The 22158-nt window shown below is 45.9% G+C and overlaps 1 protein-coding gene across 1 annotated transcript in view; it reads left to right on the top strand.

Annotated features, from left to right (window-relative positions):
- The first annotated feature begins 5469 nt into the window (after positions 1-5469).
- The window catches only part of LOC126213528 (5'-AMP-activated protein kinase subunit gamma-2-like), an 889308-nt gene continuing 872619 nt past the window's right edge, over positions 5470-22158 (top strand). The window contains exon 1 of the mRNA XM_049941372.1: positions 5470-5949. Within this exon, the coding sequence (XP_049797329.1) occupies positions 5818-5949 (132 nt within the window). The 5' untranslated portion in view covers positions 5470-5817. The remainder of the gene's footprint in view (positions 5950-22158) is intronic.

The raw sequence follows: 22158 nt of genomic DNA, 5'->3' as shown, positions 1-22158 counted from the left end.
AACGCAGCCGTCTTCAAATCTTCCACCGTAAAGTGCTTAACAGGCACCCATCATTCTTACTGTTACACATTGGTCTGATCTCACAAGAGCACGTTTTCGGCGTCTTTAAATTTTGTCTGTGAGACCGAGGTTGACCTTCGCCGTGTTTTCGGCCATCAAAAAAAGACTTACGCCAGTGCTGTTGATTACGAATATTCCCCCCATACACCTGATCCAACTTGTGAAAGGTCACAATCACGGATTCCCTAGGTTCAACGGAAAACTTAATGGCGTAACGTTGCCCTAAATTCCGCTACCCCGTTTTCGTAACGCACGACTGAAACACAACTTCACATACGGCGCTCTCAAACTCACACGATGGCCGCACGGTGCTAAAACTCTGACTGAGCATCTGGAAGGGAGGAACGCACCGCTCTGCGCAATTAAAACTACACGGCGTTGCCAGATTGCTCGCAGTGTTGCAAGTCTTACTACTTCTCTCACACATTCCTCCTAAAACAGAGAAAATGGTGTGACGACTCGTGCATCGGTCTCCCTGTATTGTATTCTGTGCGCTTTGCGCATATCTCTCTCTCTCTCTCTCTCTCTCTCCCTCTGTGTGTGTGTGTGTGTGTGTGTGTGTGTGTGTGTGCACGCGCGCGCATGAAAGACAACATGCTAAATTGTACGGTATTCATGGGAAATAGACAAAACACACTTTTTTGTAATAAAAGGCTCTATAAAAACAGTATCACTACTACATCTACATCGGTACTGAGCAAATCAGATTTAATTGCAGGAGGTTACTCGAACGTCCTTCACAATTCTCTATTATTTCAATCTCGTACAGCGCGCGTAAAGAACGAACAGCTCTGATTTCCCTTATTTTGTCATGGTGATAGTTTCCCCCCTACGTAGGTCGACGTCAACAAAATATTTTCGCATTCGAGGAGAAAGTTGGTGATGGGAATTCTATGAGAAGATTGTTCCGCAACGAAAAACGCCTTTGTTCTCATGATGCCCACCCTAAATCCTGTATCATTTCAGTGTCCCCCCCCCCCCCTATTTTGCGATAGTACAAAACGTGCTGCTCTTCTTTGAACTTTTTCGACGTACTCCTTCATTCCTATCTGGTAAGAATCCCAGACTGCACAGCAGTATGCTAAAACATACTACAAAGTAACGTAGTGTAGACAGTCTCCTTAGTAGATGTGTTACATTTTCTAAGTGTCCCGCCAATAAAACGCAGTCTTTGTTTTGGCTTACCCACGACATTTTCTGTGTTCCTTCCAATGTAAGTTGTCCGCAGTTGTACTTCGTAGATATCTAGTTGAATTTACTGCCTTTAGATTGAATGATTTATCGTGTAAACCACATTTCGTTATTTACGGTGAATTGCTAATTTTCGCACCATACAGAAATATTTTGTAAATCGTTTTGCAATTTGTTTCGATCTTCTGATGACTTCACTAGTCCATAAACGACAGCGTCATCTGCAAACAACCTAAGACGGCTTGTCAAATTGTCTCCCAAATCGTCTATATAGAAAAGGAACGGCAAAGGGCCTGTAACACTACCTTGGGGAACGGCAGAAGTCACTTTCGTTTTACCCAATGACTTCCCGTCAATTACTACGAACTATGACCCCTCTGACAAGATATCACTAATCCAGTCTTATAACTGAGACGATATTCCATGAGCAGGCAATTTCACTACTAGCTGCTGCTGACATACAGTGTCAAAAGCCTTCCGGAAGTCCATAAATGCACACTCAATCTGAAATCCCATGTCAATGGCATTCAACAGTTCGTACGAGTAAACAGCTAGTTGTGTTTCACAAGAACGGTGTTTTCTAAACCCGTGTCGACTGTGTGTCAACAGATCGCTCTTTTCGAGGTAATTAATAATGTTCGAACACAATATATGTTCCAAAATCCTGCTGCATATCGATGTTAACGATATGGACCTGTAATTTAGTGGATTACTCCTACTACCTTTCTTGAATATTGGTGTGACCTGTGCATCTTTCCAGTCTTTGGGTACCGATCTTACGTCGAGCGAACGGTTGTATATGATCGTTAAGCATGGAATTGTTCCATCTGAAAGCAACCTAACTGATCTACAGTCTGGACCAGAAGACTTGCTTTCATTAAGTGATTTGAGCTAAAAATGCCTTGTGGCTAGAGCCTCACGTCGGGCAAACCGTTCGCCGGTTGCAAGTCTTTCGATCTGACGCCACTTCGGCGACTTGCGCGTCGATGGGGATGAAATGATGATGATTAGGACAACATGAGGCCGGCCGGAGTGGCTGACCGGTTCTAGGCACTACAGTCTGGAACCGCGCTACCGCTAGGGTCGCAGGTTCGAATCCTGCCTGGGGCATGGATGTGTGTGATGTCCTTAGGCTAGTTAGGTTTAAGTAGTTCTAAGTTCTAGGGGACTGATGACCTCATCAGTGAAGTCCCATGAGGACAACACAACACCCAGTCCCTGAGCGGAGAAAATCTCCAACCCAGCCGGGAATCGAACCCGCTTGCGCTGACGATTCAGTTACCGGCGGCGGACAGTGATTTAAGTTGCTTCACTATTTCGAGGATATGTACTTCTACGTCACTCATGTTGGCAGCTGTTCTTGATTCGAATTCTGGAATGTTTACTTCTTCTTCTTCTGTTAAGGCATTTCGGAAGACTGTGTTTTGTATCTCCGCTTTGGCAGCACTGTCTTCGATAGTATCACCGTTGCTGTTGCACAGAGCTGGCATTCATTGTGTCTTGCCGCTGTAAAAGGTCGCCAAACTTCGAGATTTTGCGTGTGTTTAAAATTGGCACGTTTTTCCGTTGTTGCTGCAACATTGTTCTCACTCGCTTTGGGTACCATGGAGGATCAGCTCCGTCCTTTGTTATTAGTTTGTTTAGTATAAATCTATCAGTTGCTGCCGGATACTATTACGTTGAATTCAAGCCACATCTGGTCTACACTTAGATTGTTAATAGGGCATGAATGTTCTGAAACTGGCTTCCTTCCGACATGCCGTTCAAACTGCCGCGTATCCTATATTGTTTTGGACATTTTGCTGAGCACCAGTGGATTTCGTTTTGTGGGTGGGAAACGAAGCGTTTGGTGTGAGAGGCACCGGCATACTCCCCAAAAGACCTGGGTTTTGCCGTGCCTTTAAACACATGGCTATTTTTCGCGTGTTAGACCATCATTGGCACGCAGAGCTCAGCTGTCCATGAATGAAACCTGACGTCGTTTTCAGCAACGTCTTTAAAAATATATTCAGCACACGGGGGTTTGAACATCACGACTAGCGCAAAAACATTATGGACGCTTGACGCTGAAACGATGCGACTTTTAAATTTTTGTCACATGAAAAGAACTCGTTCAAAAAAAAAAAAACCTCTTGTAAACATTCTTAAGTTTCATGTACTGCCTTGTTTTACGCATTGTTTATGTACTTAGCAAATTACTATACATTAGACGTAACTGCTACCCCGTTCCAGTTTCATCAATTTTTCTGTCACGCGCAGTGTGTCCGGAACTCGTCCCGTTTGGTTTATTGTTTGCAGCTGATAGTCTGTGCGACTGCTCTGTTACGTAAACAGAGGAGACCTTACGTCAACAGTTTAGCAAGAGTGTGTCTGCAGCAGTATCAGATTGTTCACTGAACCTTTTTTTTTTCTTCGCCACAGAGACGTACTGTTTTTCAGTGACCGTAGGAAGATGACGAAACTCGCGGATAAGATTTCCGCCTAATTTCAGGAATGGCAGTCGTCGTTAAATGTGGACGTTACCAATTTTATTTTCTGTTCAGTTCGCATATTGACACGCCACAAACGACTACCTACACAGTGTTAGTCGGAGGAAAGGTATATCCTTTAGGGATGGTAGTAATGGTGATTCAGTGCAGAAAGCTTCATATGGACATACGCTCTATTCCGAATGATATCCGAAATTAGAGACATATAATGTCAATTTTTCACGTTTCTCTTGAACAACTGGAAAACCGCGCCCTGTAAGGAAAACTTGTCACAGTACAAAATTAGTGCAGAATTAAACTTAACTAAATTTCCTGCAAAAGAAATTCTCACTCATTTTTTTTTCTGTAGGCTAAATAATTTGCGTAGAGAGAGCGATAGGATATATTGAAAATGTAACGCGATGCTCATCCACTTGAGCTTATGTTTTCTTTGTAGGACAATTTGAAGTCGTTCCCCAACTTGACTGACCACAAGTATCATGGAACGAATTGTTCGACTCCGATTTCTCTACACTGCTGTGGTAGATTGTAAACAATGACGACGTTCTGAATAATTCAGAAAGTGACTATAACAGTGAACATCAAACGCGTTGTATCTCGTGAACCATGAATAGGGCATATGTCCATGTGAAGGTTTTTGTACGGAAATCACCAATGCTATTACCTCTCAAAACATGTACGGTTCCTCCTGACACCGCGTATATGCCTCCGTACAGCCCCTAATATCTCTCTCTCTCTCTCTCCGTCTCTTTCTCTCTCTCCGTCTCTTTCTCTCTCTCTCTCTCTCTCTCTCCGTCTCATTCTCTCTCTCTCTCTCTCTCTCTCTCTCTCTCTCTCTCTCCGTCTCTCTCTCTCTCTCTCTCTCTCTCTCCCTCTCTCTCTCTCTCTCTCTCTCTCTCTCTCTCTCTCTCTCTCTCTCTGCCGACCGAACTAGGTGACGCAGCGGTTAGTACTGACATTCGGGAGGACGACTGTTCAATCCCGTGCCCGGCCATCCTGATCCAGGTTTTCCGTAATTTGCCTAAATCGCTTCAGGAAAATGCCGGAATGGTTCCTTGGAAAGGCCACGGCTGATTTCCTTCCCTGTTCTCCCCTAATCCGATGGGATCTACGACCGCTCTGTTTGGTCCCCGCCTCCAAATCAAGCAACTAACCCCTCTGTCCCACTCTGGTACGTTCTATATCAACTCGGTAAGAAACCCTACCGGAGCGTCCCCGAATTCGTCTCATGCCCGCCGTTGCTCGTACGTGATACGGACTCCAAACACTGCAACACTACTCTAGAATTGATCGCGCTGGTGTCTTGTATACGATCTCCTTTGCAGTCGCATCGCATGTTACCAGAAACCCCCAAGAAATCGATTGCCCTTCTCTAACACTGACTTTTCGCGATCGTCCCGTTACACGTCCCACTTCCGTACGATTCCGTAATATTTCAGAGATTTCACATGCTGCTAGACATTCGGTGCTCATCTTGAAATGGAAAACTGTCGAGTTCTTTCCATTTATCGTGGCCAATAGCTTGGATTTACCAAATGGAAATAGTGACAAAGTCCGTTTGGTTTCTGTCCAATGACGATACTTGTCTGAGGATAGCACGGTTGCAGGGACTCGTTTGTCAGTTTCACTTCCGGCTGTTACTCTTAGATCGTGATGACTCGATGCACACTCATCTACTATCTCAGAGCCTGTCACGGTAATGAAAATTCTTACGTCATTTCTATTACAGCTCTACGCTGTGCCAGCGTGCCAAACCTGTCACCTGAAGATTGCGATTCCGTGAAGTTTCCAAAGCCACTGGTTTACATTCGCACGTACAGCAGCGTGGTTCCAACAGAGACACTACTCTGTCAAGAAATCTGTCTAGAACTACTGACCGACCATTTGTGTAAATGTCAAAAACAACCACTGGTGTCGACACAGGTCGTGGTGGTAGCCCGTGTTTCGCATCGTCGGCAGTGGAGCAGTTGGAGGTGCGTGAGAACAGGAGTGCCAACTTGAAGACCAGTGAGTGTAGTGGGTGATCGCCGATGTGACGACTGCGTGCTGGTCTGAGGTCGGAGGCTGGGAGTCAGCGATGCTGCAGCACTGGTTCCACTCGCTGCAGAAGGCTCACTCGGAGGACCTGGACGTGGTGAGCCCCGTGCAAGAGGAGGGCGCGACCCACGGCCACCACCACCACCATCCACTCTTCAGACACAGGAGGAAGGTACACTTGTGCAGACTTGGCCTCGATTGAGCTTTTAGTAGCTGGCTTCTCCGCACCGCTTGCTGTAGACCCAGACCAGTTACGACTAAGCGTGGCACAGTGGGTGGTCGTGTGTATATCTGGGAGCTTTCGTGATTTTTCTTTTTGCACTGCAGGTGTAGAGGCGTTCAATGCTTTCATAATAAACGCTGTGACACACAGTGTGAGTGGGGGTTGCGAAAGGGGGCTTCCAGTGCTTAATGTTGTCAAGTATTGGCCGTGTGCTGAAATTTTTATGGTCAAAGTTACGCAGACGCAAATGATACTAAACTGACACCTGACCGTATATTGGAACAGTTTCGATGAGCGTAGTAATGAAGGGCCGCGAGAATGTAACTTCTCTCAGTAGGTGAGTGGGCTCGCTTAGAACATTCAGAAATAATTTTAAAAAAAAAGCACTCCGCCTCCCGGGACCATCCGACCGCCGTGTCATCCTCAGGGGTGGATGCGGATAGGAGGGGCGTGGGGTCAGCACACCGCTCTCCCGGTCGTTATGATGGTATTCTTGACCGAAGCCGCTACTATTCGGTCGAGTAGCTCCTCAATTGGCATCACGAGGCTGAGTGCACCTCGAAAAATGGCAACAGCGCATGGCGGCTGGATGGTCACCCATCTAAGTATCGACCACGCCCGATAGCGCTTAACTTCGGTGATCTCACGGGAACCAGTGTATCCACTGCGTTCCCAGAACATTCAGAAATCAGAAAGTTTTATTTCTACTAACGACGCTGGCAGCCTATAAGTTGCGCTAGATCGGTTGCAATTAGTGTGTTTCCAAAAGGAGGATCTCATTTGAAAAATTACTATTTATCGTAAAAAAACTAGTACAAAGATGGGATTCATTGTAAAATAATCACAAAACCTTAAAAGTTTCAGCCAGGCTGTTAAAAATGCTACGTGTGTCCACCGGCACGAACGTCATCTACACGATAGCTAAATTCATCATAAACTTTACTCAGTGTGTCAGCTTCTACAGAAGTTATGGCGGCTGGTATAGTCTGGTATTCTATTCTTCACTCTTCTGTGTCACGAGGTGAAGGAGAGATGAACGTACTTTCCTTCAAATATCTGCTAAACTCCTCCCGAACAGGCGATGTAGGCCTAACTGTACCGACCGGCCGCCGTGTCATCCTCAGCCCAGGGGCGTCACTGGACGCAGATATGGAGGGTCACGCGATCAGCACACCGACCCCCCCCCCTGCCGTATGTCAGTTTACGACACCGGAGCCGCTACTTCTCAGTCAAGTAGCTCCTCAGTTCGCCTCACAAGGGCCAAGTGCAGCCCGCTTGCCGACAGCGCTCTGCAGACTGGATGGTCACCCATCCAAGTGCTAGCCCAGCCCGACAGCGCTTAACTTTGGTGATCTGACGGGAATCGGTCTTACCACTGCGGCAAGCTGTCGCCTCCTTAGAGTACCACCACAAGAAAAAACCACACGGGGTAATGTCTGGCGACCTTTGGACGCCAAGAATGCAGGGCGGTGTCTCTCTCTGGGTTCCATTCGCCATATATGGCGTTGAGGCAGACGAATGTTTGTTGTTGTCGCTGTGGAGGAACTCCATCGTGTTGGAATATGAAGTCGTCAGAGACCTACTGAAGTTGTGGAAAAAACCAGTTATGCACTATTTGAAGACAGCTCGACCCTGGATAGAGTGCCCTGCATACGTGACCTCCAAAATCACTGGACATGACCCTTCAGACTTCTTTTTTCCGGGAATGTTTGAAGGAGAGTGTCTTCATCTGCTCTTTGCCTCGTGACAAAAAATAAGTGCAGAACATAATAACAGCCGCCGAAAGCAGATACACTGTGTAAAGTTTACGACGAATTTACCTATCTTTTAAGCGTCGATCGTGGTTCTGCTGGGCACTGACCTTTTGTAATAGCATAGCTAGAACATCAACATTTTACATTTTGCAGTTTGACGCTTTTAGTATGCATTTATCAATAAAAATTGAGTTTTAAATAGGGAGATCATTTTCCAAAAACGCTGTATTCTTGATGGGGTAAGCACTTGCTAACTTGGCCACAGTCATGCTAAGGCTTGCAATTAGATCCGGCAGTTCGCATCTGCGTGGTTTCGAAATGCACTATATGGAATAATTTTTACTCTGTGGCAAGACACTGAAATCTGTCTCGAAACAAGCGTTATTGCTATCTGAACTGAAATTTTTATCGCGGAGAAAAGGAAAACCTTCGCGTGCACAGTTGCCTATGACATTAGACAACGTTCAGTTGATGCTTTTGCTGCAAAATGTCTTTTTCTCTCCCAAATATCATTAATAAGCGAGAAAAAGTGTTCAGCAGTAACTGCTGATATCTCTACCTTTATATCTGTGTGCTTCTTCAGAAGACACATGTTCTTTCCTCCCATCGTGGTAACTGTTCAGACCGTCAGATGGACGTAGGTGTCAACCTGGTATTCACTTAGTGGGATGTGGAAAACCGCCTAAAATCCACATCAAGGCTTGTCGGCAAACCCCTCGTAAGGGGTGTGGTTATGACTAATTTATTTTCTATAGGACAACTGTCGTCGCCGGGTGATACCTTACTTACAAAAAAAAAAAAAAAAAAAAAAACGCAGTTGCCTGGCGAACAGAGAAGTTCCTGCTAATGGAAAACAATGATAGACTCTATAGCAGCCACACGTTTCATCAGCTTAAGTGATATCCTCAGCGGATTTTTCATTCTTTGTTGCGTGAAAATTTTTCCTTTGGTCACAGGGTTGTTCGTTCGGCGCGACAACATTGAGGAGACACTTGGAAACACTTCAGTGGCACACGCTACAAGGAAGGCGTTGTCCATCCCAGACAGCTTTACCGTTGACCTTCCGAGAAAGTAGACTCAGATAAGAAGGAATGACGCATCGCGAGAGAATTATCCAAATGGGACGGTCGTCGGTAGATGTGATGTACACGTACAGACAAACGTAAGATTACAATTTCGGAAAAAAAAACTGGATGATTTATTGAAGAGAGGTACAGCTTCACAGGTTGAGTATCTCAGTAACACGTTGGTACACCTCTGGTCATTAGCCAAGCAGTTTTCGGGTTTGGTGTTGATTAACTGTTGTTGGGTGTCCTCCTGAGAGAGACCGTGCCAAATTCTGGCCAACCGGCGCGTAAGACGGTCAAAATCCCGTGCCGGTCTGAGGGCTCCGCCCATAATGCTCCAAACCTTCTCAATTGGGGAAGATCCGGCGACCTTGATGCCCAAGGTAGGATTGGGCGAGCACGAAGACTAGTAGGAACTCTCGCCATTTGAGAGCAGGAATTATCCTGCTGAAATGTACACCCAGGATGGCTTGCCATGAAGGGCGACAAAACGTGGCGTAAAATGTCGTCAGCTTACCGCTATGCTGTAAGGGTGAAGCGGATGACAACCAAAGACATCCTGCTATGAGAAGAAACGGCACCCTAGACCAGCACTCCCGGCTGTCGAGCAGTGTGGCTGGCGAAAGCCGTGTTGGTTTCCCGCAGTTTGGGCATCTCCAGCCACGCTTTGGCTGGTCATTGGGGCTTTCAAAGTGAGACTCGTCACCGAAGACAACTCTACTCTATTCAGTGAGAATCCAGTGATGCTCTCAGGTCTCACTTCTGTTCATAGGAGTACCCCTTTGGTTGTCGTCCCGCGCCACCCTTGAAGGACAGGACTACGTCGACAACGCTCTACACCCCGTGCTGTTGGCTTTACTGACGAGCTATCCTGCGCTTAAAATTCAGCAAGATAACGCCCGCCTGCAAACGGCGAGAGTTGCTACTGCTAGACTTCGTGCGTGCCATACCCTCCTACTTTGGCCAGCAAAGTCGCCATATGTCTCCTCCAGTTGAGAATGTTTGCAGAATTGTGGACAGTGCCTCGAAACCAGCTCGGGATTTTGACTATTAGACGCGCCAACTGGACAGAATTGGGCACCGTATCCTGAGGAGGACATCCGATAACTCTGCTAATCAATGCCAAGCCTAAGAATTGGTTGCGTGAGGGCCACAAGTGGACCAACGCGTTACTGACTTGCTCTGTTAGTGAAGCTCTCCTCTCGAATAAAAAATTAATTTTTTTTTGGAAATTGTAGTTATTCGTTCGTACATGTAAATTACATTTACTGTGACATTCGAATACTTTCCCGAGCACGGGGTCCCGAGTTCGATTCCCGGCGGGGTCACGGATTTGCAGCTGCCTCGGGATGACTGGGTGTTTGTGTTGTCTTCACCATTTCATCATCATTCATGAAAGTGTAGAGACTGGGCTGAGCAAAGGTTGGGAATTTGTACAGGCGCTGATAACAGCGCAGTTGAGTGCCCCACAAACCAATCATCATCGAATACTTTCCTCATTGTGCGATTTCTTTACAGTGTACGTTTCGGGAAGAATCGAAATGTCGAATGAAACAGTGAAGGAGGCGATGATGATTCATGATGATGATTCATGATGATTCATGATGATGATGATGATTCATGATGATGATGATGATTCATGATCATGATGATGATTCATGATCATGATGATTCATGATGATGGATTCATGATGATGATGATGATTCGTGATGACGATGATTCACGATTGACGATGATGATTCACGATTGACGATGATGATGATTCACGATTGACTATGATGATGATTCACGATTGACTATGATGATGATTCACGATTGACTATGATGATGATTCACGATTGACTATGATGATGATTCACGATTGACTATGATGATGATTCACGATTGACGATGATGATGATTCACGATTGACGATGATGATGATTCACGATTGACGATGATGATGATTCACGATTGACTATGATGATGATTCACGATTGACTATGATGATGATTCACGATTGACTATGATGATGATTCACGATTGACTATGATGATGATTCACGATTGACTATGATGATGATTCACGATTGACTATGATGATGATTCACGATTGACTATGATGATGATTCACGATTGACTATGATGATGATTCACGATTGACTATGATGATGATTCACGATTGACTATGATGATGATTCACGATTGACTATGATGATGATTCACGATTGACGATGATGATGATTCACGGATGACGATGATGATGATTCACGGATGACGATGATGATGATTCACGGATGACGATGATGATGATTCACGGATGACGATGATGATGATTCACGGATGACGATGATGATGATTCACGGATGACGATGATGATGATTCACGATTGACGATGATGATGATTCACGGATGACGATGATGATGATTCACGGATGACGATGATGATGATTCACGGATGACGATGATGATGATTCACGGATGACGATGATGATGATTCACGGATGACGATGATGATGATTCACGGATGACGATGATGATGATTCACGGATGACGATGATGATGATTCACGGATGACGATGATGATGATTCACGGATGACGATGATGATGATTCACGGATGACGATGATGATGATTCACGGATGACGATGATGATGATTCACGGATGACGATGATGATGATTCACGGATGACGATGATGATGATTCACGGATGACGATGATGATGATTCACGGATGACGATGATGATGATTCACGGATGACGATGATGATGATTCACGGATGACGATGATGATGATTCACGGATGACGATGATGATGATTCACGGATGACGATGATGATGATTCACGGATGACGATGATGATGATTCACGGATGACGATGATGATGATTCACGGATGACGATGATGATGATTCACGGATGACGATGATTATTATTCACGGATGACGATGATTATTATTCACGGATGACGATGATGATGATGATGATGATGATGATGATGATGATGATGATTATAGTACCCGTAGTTCTGTCCGCCAGACACATCACGATTTCTTTCGTCGTACAGATTTCGGTGGTGATGAAACAATCCAGCTGACCTATGCATAGTTCTGAAATTAACGACCATGAAAAAAGAAAACCATGTGAACGCTAGAAAGACACCCGTACCCTACAGTTGGCTGTAACGTTTTCTACCGTAAATTACGCCTAAAATAAACTTGATACGTAGTAGAACAGAGGATTAGAAGTTACTTCACGAAACACTAACTACTGCCTTGCGTGTGTACAGCTTTCTGCAGGATATACAATTTTCTACTTGCAAAAGTTTTGTTACTGGTTTCATTTGAGACTGAATAATTGGCATTTTTGGTAGCCAGCAGTTTCTGACTTGTTTCTGCTTGGTACTTACTTTTTGGTGCTTTTTGCTTGTTTTTCTGCACGTAGTTACTTGGATACGCATTTATATCACTGTTGCGTTAAACGTGCACACGCGAGGTAATGATTTTTATTGGAAGAAAAAAAAAATCGGCATGCAGCTCGAGCGTCGTTTGTGACTGGTGTTCATACCCACCCGTCCCTTCACGTATTTGTTTTCCATTGGTGTTATTCCTACAATACTATGCCTTACTATATTACAAAACAAAATAGAAAGATAATATATTTGGCGATCTGGCGTCTCATGGTCGTCTTTTCTTTTTGTTTCCTCAGTTTCTTCGGCCGTTCCCGTGACACTCCAGTGGGTCAAACAAACCAGTGACCATTCAGCTGCAATTCTCCGTATAGCTTCAGAACCCCCTGATAGTATTGTGCAGCATAACTCACACATCCCTCTTTTGTAGATCTATATCGCAGCAACGAATAAATGTCCACTACTTGGTGTACCTACGACTAAACCTATGTGATGATCCCATTTCATATCCTTACAAAGTGGTAAACCCACGTATTTTTACGAGTTGGCAGATTCAAAATGTCACTCATTGATACTGTAGACCTACAGTGCTAAGTTTTCCGCTTGGAGAGACGTCTGTTCCCTTACCGATCGAACTTTCTTGTGTGGCCAAATACTGTCAGATTGGAGTCGGTGGTGGGTACGACACTAACAATAATGAACCCACAACGGATAGACGATGCCTGTAGGTCCCTTGTGGTCCACTGTTTGTTTAGGCCGTGACGTCGTCGTAAATATTTGGGTGCTTTCGCGTGATTGTTACATCTACATCTACGTGATTACTCCGCTATTCACAATAAAGTGCCTGGCAAGGGGTTCAATGAACCACCTTCAAGCTGTCTCTCTACCATTCCACTCTCAACCGGCGCGCGGGAAAAACGGGCACTTACATTTTTCTGTGCGAGCCCTGATTTCTCTTGTTTCATCATTATCATCATTTCTCCCTATGTAGGTGGGTGCCAGCGGAATGTTTCCGCAATCGGATGTGAAAACTGACGATTGAAATTTCGTGAGAAGATCCCATCGCAACGAAAATCGCCTTTGCTTTAATGATTGCCACTTCAATTCACGTATCACGTCTGTGACACTATCTCCCCTACTTCGCAATAATACAGAACGAGCTGCCCTTCTTTGTACTATTTCGATGTCATCCGTCAGTCCCACCTGATGCGGATCCCACACAGCACAGCAGTACTCCAGAATAGGGCGGACAAGCGTGGTGTAAGCAGTCTCTCTTTAGTAGACCTGTTGCAACTTCCAGGTGTTCTGCCAATGAATCGCACGTAGTCTTTGGTTTGCTCTATCCACAACATTATCTACGTGATCATTCCAATTTACGTTATTTGTAATTGTAATCCCTAAGTATTTAGTTGAATTTACAGCCCTGAGATATGTGTGACTTATCGCGTAATCGAAATTTAGCTGATTTCTTTTAGTACTAATGTGAATAACGTCACTTCAGGGTCAGTTGCCTCTTTTCGTACCATACAAATATGTTACGTAAATCATTTTACAATTCGTTTTGGTCATCTGATGACTTTACAAGACGGTAAATGACAGCATCACCTGCAAACAATGTAAGGCGGCTACTCAAAATGTCTCCTATGTAGTAGATCACGAACAACAGAGGGCCTATAAGACTTGCTTGGGGAACGCCGGATATTACTTCTGTTTTACTCGATGACTTTCCGTCTGTTACTACGAACTGTGACCTTCCTGACAGGAAATCACGAATCCAGTCGCACAACTTGAGGCGATATTCCGTAGGCACGCAGTTTGGTCAGAAGACGCTTGTGAGGAACGGTGTCGGAAGCCTCTTTATAGTCATGAAGTAATTAGTACTGTCGACAGGGGATGTCAGATTGATTCCATAGTTTTAGATTTCCAGAAGGCTTTCGACACCGTTCCTCACAAGCTTCCAACCAAACTGCGTGCCTACGGAATATCGCCTCAGTTGTGCGACTGGATTCGGGATTTCCTGTCAGAAAGGTCACAGTTCGTAGTAATAGATGGAAAGTCATCGAGTAAAACAGAAGTAATATCCGGCGTTCCCGAAGGAAGTGTTATACGTCAACTGGTGATGTTAACGACATAGGGGACAATCTGCGTCGCCGTCTTAGATTGTTAGCAGATGATGCTGTCATTTGCCGTCTTGTAAAGTCATCAGCTGAGCAAAAGGAATTGGAAAACGACTTAGGTAAGTTAGCTGTATGGTGCGAAAAGTGAAATAAAAAAAGTACGAAGTTATTCACATGAGTACTAAAAGAAATCAGTTACATTTCGATTACGTTAAGTCACACAAATCTGAAGGCTGTAAATTCAACTGAATTTTTAGAGATTACGATTACAAATAACCAAAATTGGAACGATCACATAGGTAATGTTGTGGATAGAGCAAACCAAGGACTACGTGCGATTCATTGGCAGAACACCTGGAAGGTGCAACAGGTCTACTAAAGAGACAGCTTACACCACGCTTGTCCGCCCTATTCTGGAGTACTGCTGTGCGGTGTGGGATCCGCATCAGGTGGGGCTGACGGATGACATCGAAAAAGTACAAAGAAGGGCAGCTCGTTCTGTATTATTGCGAAGTAGGGGAGATAGTGTCACAGACGTGATACGTGAATTGAAGTGGCAATCATTAAAGCAAAGGCGATTTTCGTTGCGATGGGATCTTCTCACGAAATTTCAATCGTCAGTTTTCACATCCGATTGCGGAAACATTCCGCTGGCACCCACCTACATAGGGAGAAATGATGATAATGATGAAACAAGAGAAATAAGGGCTCGCACAGAAAAATGTAAGTGCCCGTTTTTCCCGCGCGCCGGTTGAGAGTGGAATGGTAGAGAGACAGCTTGAAGGTGGTTCATTGAACCCCTTGCCAGGCACTTTGTTGTGAGTAGCAGAGAATTTCCGACAACGATCGATGTAAGTACGAGGAGCATTGAGTAAGTAATGTAACACTTAATTTCTTTTTTGAAAGTAGGTTGCTTTTATTCAGTTTCAAAATGGCTCTGAGCACTATGGGACTTAACATCTGAGGTCATCAGTCCCCCTCGAACATAGAACTACTTAAACCCAACTAACCTAAGGACATCACACACATCCATGCCCGAGGCAGGATTGGAACCTGCGACCGTAGCGGTCGCGCGGTTCCAGAGTGTAGCGCCTAGAACCGCTCGGCCACCCCGGCCGGCTTTTATTCAAGGTTCCAATGCCCCACTCTTTTGGTTACAAAACAGTATTTTTCGATGTCATCTCGGTTCAATGCGGACGCCCTATACTCCACGTTAATCCGAGGGCTTGTCTGCCGGTTACTGGTAGAGTTCCGGAGCCAACCTCTTGTGCGTCAGTAAGCTTACCATGATCCACGTACCACTTCGCGGGCGAGTGAATCCTTCATTTCCCAGCCTCGTAACACGCAAGCAATTCCTTCATTGCCCTTTACGGTCTTCTTCTAGGCGGCGAGGAACACAGCGGGCAGACACCTTAGAGTATCCCAACCGGCGGACGAGTGCGCCAGCGACACAGACACCGACATAGACGTCCAGTCGAGCAGCGAGCCTTGTGCTCCGTCGGTCACCTCGAATGTGTGTGTTCTCACGTTCCAACACTGCACCAGTCAGCTTTGTTGCGATTATGGACAGATGCCTCGCCCGACGACTCGACGTGCTTTTGTTCATCCGCAAGCGCCTCTTAATATGTGCGATGCTGTCGTTTGCCGCCAATACGAACTCGATGACAGCGTTCCGCTTGGAACGCAGCTCCGTCATAAACGCAACTTCGAATGCTAAACATTGAGCTCCCACCTGTGGACACTTTTGACTCGCGTTTCAGTGTCTTGTTTGGCTGCGTGGTGTGTGGTATCGACGAGGACGCACGGGTGGCTTGCGACGATAGAGGAGACAGCCGTGTGGTTAGATGTTGAACACCACAGGCGACACCATTTTAGAGTTTCTTGTATTTTGACGACTGTGTGGAGATGCACCTTGCAAGACACGGCTGCAACAAGGGAAGTAGGCACGATGTTTTAATTTTATTACCAATTTATTGTGCCTGGTGCACGTTGCATTTTAGCGAGTTTTAAGAGGTTCTTTTACTTTTTATTGTTCTGATCATGGAAGCCTGACTCCCGAAACGTGTCAATCTCAGTGTTTTACACTATAAACAAGTGGTTGAGCCGATATACACTCCTAGTAATTGAAATAAGAGCACCGTGAATTCATTGTCCCAGGAAGGGGAAACTTTATTGACACATTCCTGGGGTCAGATACATCACATGATCACACTGACAGAACCACAGGCACATAGACACAGGCAACAGAGCATGCACAATGTCGGCACTAGTACAGTGTATATCCACCTTTCGCAGCAATGCAGGCTGCTATTCTCCCATGGAGACGATCGTAGAGATGCTGGATGTAGTCCTGTGGAACGGCTTGCCATGCCATTTCCACCTGGCGCCTCAGTTGGACCAGCGTTCGTGCCGGACGTGCAGACCGCGTGAGACGACGCTTCATCCAGTCCCAAACATGCTCAATGGGGGACAGATCCGGAGATCTTGCTGGCCAGGGTAGTTGACTTACACCTTCTAGAGCACGTTGGGTGGCACGGGATACATGCGGACGTGCATTGTCCTGTTGGAACAGCAAGTTCCCTTGCCGGTCTAGGAATGGTAGAACGATGGGTTCGATGACGGTTTGGATGTACCGTGCACTATTCAGTGTCCCCTCGACGATCACCAGTGGTGTACGGTCAGTGTAGGAGATCGCTCCCCACACCATGATGCCGGGTGTTGGCCCTGTGTGCCTCGGTCGTATGCAGTCCTGATTGTGGCGCTCACCTGCACGGCGCCAAACACGCATACGACCATCATTGGCACCGAGGCAGAAGCGACTCTCATCGCTGAAGACGACACGTCTCCATTCGTCCCTCCATTCACGCCTGTCGCGACACCACTGGAGGCGGGCTGCACGATGTTGGGGCGTGAGCGGAAGAACGGCCTAACGGTGTGCGGGACCGTAGCCCAGCTTCACGGAGACGGTTGCGAATGGTCCTCGCCGATACCCCAGGAGCAACAGTGTCCCTAATTTGCTGGGAAGTGGCGGTGCGGTCCCCTACGGCACTGCGTAGGATCCTACAGTCTTGGCGTGCATCCGTGCGTCGCTGCGGTCCGGTCCCAGGTCGACGGGCACGTGCACCTTCCGCCGACCACTGGCGACGACATCGATGTACTGTGGAGACCTCACGCCCCACGTGTTGAGCAATTCGGCGGTACGTCCACCCGGCCTCCCGCATGCCCACTATACGCCCTCGCTCAAAGTCCGTCAACTGCACATACGGTTCACGTCCACGCTGTCGCGGCATGCTACCAGTGTTAAAGACTGCGATGGAGCTCCGTATGCCACGGCAAACTGGCTGACACTGACGGCGGCGGTGCACAAATGCTGCGCAGCTAGCGCCATTCGACGGCCAACACCGCGGTTCCTGGTGTGTCCGCTGTGCCGTGCGTGTGATCATTGCTTGTACAGCCCTCTCGCAGTGTCCGGAGCAAGTATGGTGGGTCTGACACACCGGTGTCAATGTGTTCTTTTTTCCATTTCCAGGAGTATATTTTTTAACATCGACATATCGCGGTATTGCACAACAAATTCCACATTTGTCGAACCGAAATTGAGAGAGAGAGAGAAAAACAAAAGCGTTGGATTACTTAATTGAGCGCAACCTCGTACTTGTAAATTCTCCGCCCACCCAAACACGTTTTCTCGGAGAGCATCGCAGTGTGGCAGGTAGCAGACTTCAGGTGAGAGGTAAGGCCTACTCCGCCGCACAGATAATTCCGGCCTTACGCCGCGCCGCGTGTTTCTTCAGTGCGGAGGCAGACTCGCTGCGTGCTGTCGCATTGTTCTGCCGGGAATGCCGTCGGCGGGCTATTGTTCTACCTGCTGGCGGGCGGATTACGCGGCCGCTGCAGTAAATCCCTCCCCGCTCAAGTGTGGGCAGCGAAGTCCGATTGCCGCCGCTGCCTACGGGAGGGCGGGTGTTCGATGCCGGGCAGGGGCGAGCTGACTTAAGTTATCCGCACTGTGTGTCGAGATAAGAAAGTGGAAAACCCGGGTGGAATGTCGCGTAGGAGCGGCCGAACATAAACCGTATGTCCTGACCGTGTTGTAGAAGTTGTACGCAGCATCTGCTGACAAAGACGATGTGACGCATGTGTGTGTGTGTGTGTGTGTGTGTGTGTGTGTGTGTGTGTGTGTACATGCAATAAGTTTTCACTTAGTTCCGCCGGCCGCTGTGACTGAGCAGTTCTAGGCGCTTCAGTCTGGAACCGCGCTACTGCTACAGTAACAAATTCGAACCCCGCGTCGGGCTTGGATGTGTGTGATGTCCTTAGGTTAATTAGGTGTAAGTAGTTCCAAGTTCTAGGGCACTGATGATCTCAGATGTTAAGTCCCATAGTGCTCACAGCCATTTGAACCATTTGATCAAAAACTTAGTATAAATTTGAAAACTTAATAAACCAAGCAATAATGTAGACAGAAGGGTAAAAATTGACACACATGCTTGGAATGACGTGGAGTTTTATTAGAACCACCCCATATTGCTAGACGCGTGAAAGATCTCTTGCGCGGGTCGTTTGGTGATGATCGTGTGCTCAGCCGCCACTTTCGTCATGCTCGGCCTCCCAGGTCCCCAGACCTCGGTCCGTGCGATTACTGGCTTTCGGGTTACCTGAAGTCGCAAGTGTATCGTGATCGACCGACATCCCTAGCGATGCTGGAAGACAACATCCGACGCCAATGCCTCACCATAACTCTGGACATGCTTTACAGTGCTGTTCACAGCATTATTCCTCGACTACAGCTATTGTTGCGGAATGATGGTGGACATATTGAGCATTTCCTGTAAAGAACACCATCTTTGCTTTGTCTTAGTTCGTGATGCTAATTATTGCTATTCTGATCAGATGAAGCGCCATCTGTGGGACATTTTTTGAACGTTTGTATTTTTTTTGGTTCTAATGAAACCCCATGTCATTCCGAGCATGTGTGTCAATCTGTACCTCTCTATATACATTATTCTGTGATTTATTCAGTTTTTAAATTTATACTGACTTCTTGATCACCCGGTATATATGGTCCAAAAAATTATATCCACTGTTTAAAAGTCCATAACTGGCAAACTAATTGACGGAGTTGCCTCATCTTTGGTAGCGCAATAGTTTGTAGTTCCGGCAATCGCCACACAAGCGTTGTATTGAGTCGTTTTGTTTTGTCAGATGACAGTCGCCAGATAAGTGTTTTGTTCTTAGTTGCACCTCGTTACTCGAGTAAACATGACTGGCACAAGGCTTATATTCGATGAAAGGAAGTCGGTTTTGAAGTAGTATTTTAAGTACGAGAACATTAATGAGGTTCAACGGCGATGGCGAAATGAGTATGCAACAGAGCCACCGACACTTTCAACGATTCGTCTCATTCGAGACAAATTTGAAGCCTAAGGCTGTGTTACAGACGTACACAAACAACGATCTGGACGACCTGTAACAGTAACAAGTCCGGCTAACTCCCGTCGTGTGTTACAACAAGTCACTCGCTCACCACAGAGAAGTCTGTGAGACAGTGTGCCCGTGAAACTGGAGTGAGTCGCTCAAGTGTTGGACGAATTTTGAAGACAGCAAAGTGGAAGTGCTACATCCCACGATTGCTACACGCAATGAACGAGGACGACCCAGACCGTAGAATGGAGTACTGCGAGTGGCTTACTAACATGGTGCACAACGATGAAGAGTTTGCGGAGATGATTGTGTGGTCTGACGAGGCACAGTTCAAACTCAGTGGTACAGTAAATCGGCACAACTGCATCTGCTGGGCCGCCGAAAATCCGAACGTCCGTGTAGACAAAGCCGTGAATTTGCCAGGAGTAAATGTGTGGTGTGGGTTGTCTTACCTGGGCTCGATTGGGCCATTCTTCTTTGACGGCACAGTTACCGGTGAGGTGTACCTTCAGAAGCATCAGACATCCATTTCACCTGCCATCCGAAACTTGTATGGAGACGGAAGAGTTTACTTTCAACAAGAAGGTGCCCCAGCCCACTACCAAAATCGTGTTGGGGCGTATCTCGACGAAAATCCAGCAGTAAGATGGTTAGGCCGTAGAGTGTAGTGTAACGACGTAAGTTTCTTATAAATGGTTTTCTTTCGACATATGACCATGTGTAGACTTCGTCACCTACGTCAGTTACAACCCACTTCAAAATTATTTATATTCTTTTTAAATTGTCTCTGAATGGTTCCTGAACGAAACTGTAAAACATCATTTGAGTCGTATGCACAGAATTACGTCACTCAGGCCAATTGGTTTGCGTAAAGTTTTTCAATTTTAGATGTCGTTTGTTTCTCCTCAGAAATTATGTTGATACACGTTATCTGATTTAACAAATATTAGAACCACATTGAATAAACTTACAAGACTCAAACTCGCGATGAATGTTGTCAAAATTAATGATCTTGTCAAATAGATTATTAATTCATTCACATAATTCTTCATAAATAAATTCCCGGAACACGTATTTAAACTTTTGTAGTATACGCTACTTCATTATCTTCATACATATAGACGTGAACCTGAGCCTTGACAAGATAGGACTAACATTTTCAGTAAGATTAAACTCTCTATGACGTCATTGTTGTAGAAACATTACAAATTCTTAATTTCCAATTTTTAGAAGCACGACGCAACAACTCGGTTTCAGGATCTTCTGTTGCTCTTTGGCTGTCGACCCGCGACGTATAGTGGCCAGCAATTTTCTCTCCGGTCCCGGCAACGAAGATGCTGTCTCCGTTCGTTGCGCCGCCCTCTCCGTACATGAAACATAAAAAATAAACACACCACTTCAGACAATTCAGAACCATTACAAATATTACAAAAATACATAAACAAAAACTAAATTAAACTTATATTCACCTGCAAACTGGGCTGACACTGGTGGATGGGTGACGCTTCAATTTCGCGTCCCACTACAAGAGGTGCTGTGGAGTATCCACCACGTTCCCCAGACCTAACTCCTCTGGACTTTAACCTGTGGGGAACACAGTTTGTGCTGTGGTTTGATACAAAGCAAATAAAAATAGCAGAAAACTTTTTGCAGCTTCGGAAAACCTGTCTCGGTGAAAAAGAACGAAAATTGTAATTACACAACGCGAAACCTGCCCAGAAAGATATCGTGTGTAAGGAGAAACCGATACGAGACTGAGCTTTGACCCCGAAGTTAATACCTCTGCGCTGAGTTCGGGACCCAGGTTGCCCCGCAGTCACCAACATACTTAACCGTTAACTCTTCCTTCTGCAATCGCTCTCTGCCAAAGATGAATTCTCCCTGACGAAATTCCTCGCTTTATTCACTGTGTTATTTGGCAATGTTGACTGGAATACTCTCTTTCGAATTCTAAAGGTGGCAGGGGTAAAATGCAGGAAGTGAAAGGCTATTTACAATTTGTACAGAAACCAGATGGCAGTTATAAGAGTCGAGGGGCATGAAAGGGAAGCAGTGGTTGGGAAGGGAGTGAGACACGGTTGAGGCCTCTCCCCGATGTTATTCAATCTGTATATTGAGCAAGCAGTAAAGGAAACAAAAGAAAAATTCGGAGTAGGTATTAAAATCCATGGAGAAGAACTAAAAACTTTGAGGTTTGCCGATGACATTGTAATTCTGTCAGAGATAGCAAAGGACTTGGAAGAACAGTTGAATGGAATGGACAGTGTCTTGAAAGGAGGGTATAAGATGAAAATCAACAATAGCAAAACGAGGATAATGGAATGTAGTCGAATTAGATTAGGAAATGACACACAAAATAGTGAAGGAGTTTTGCTATTTGGGGAGCAAAATAACTGATGATGGTCGAAG

Source organism: Schistocerca nitens, chromosome 11 (assembly GCF_023898315.1).
Source record: "Schistocerca nitens isolate TAMUIC-IGC-003100 chromosome 11, iqSchNite1.1, whole genome shotgun sequence".
NCBI lineage: Eukaryota > Metazoa > Arthropoda > Insecta > Orthoptera > Acrididae > Schistocerca > Schistocerca nitens.
This window is presented reverse-complemented; position numbering and strand designations above follow the sequence as displayed.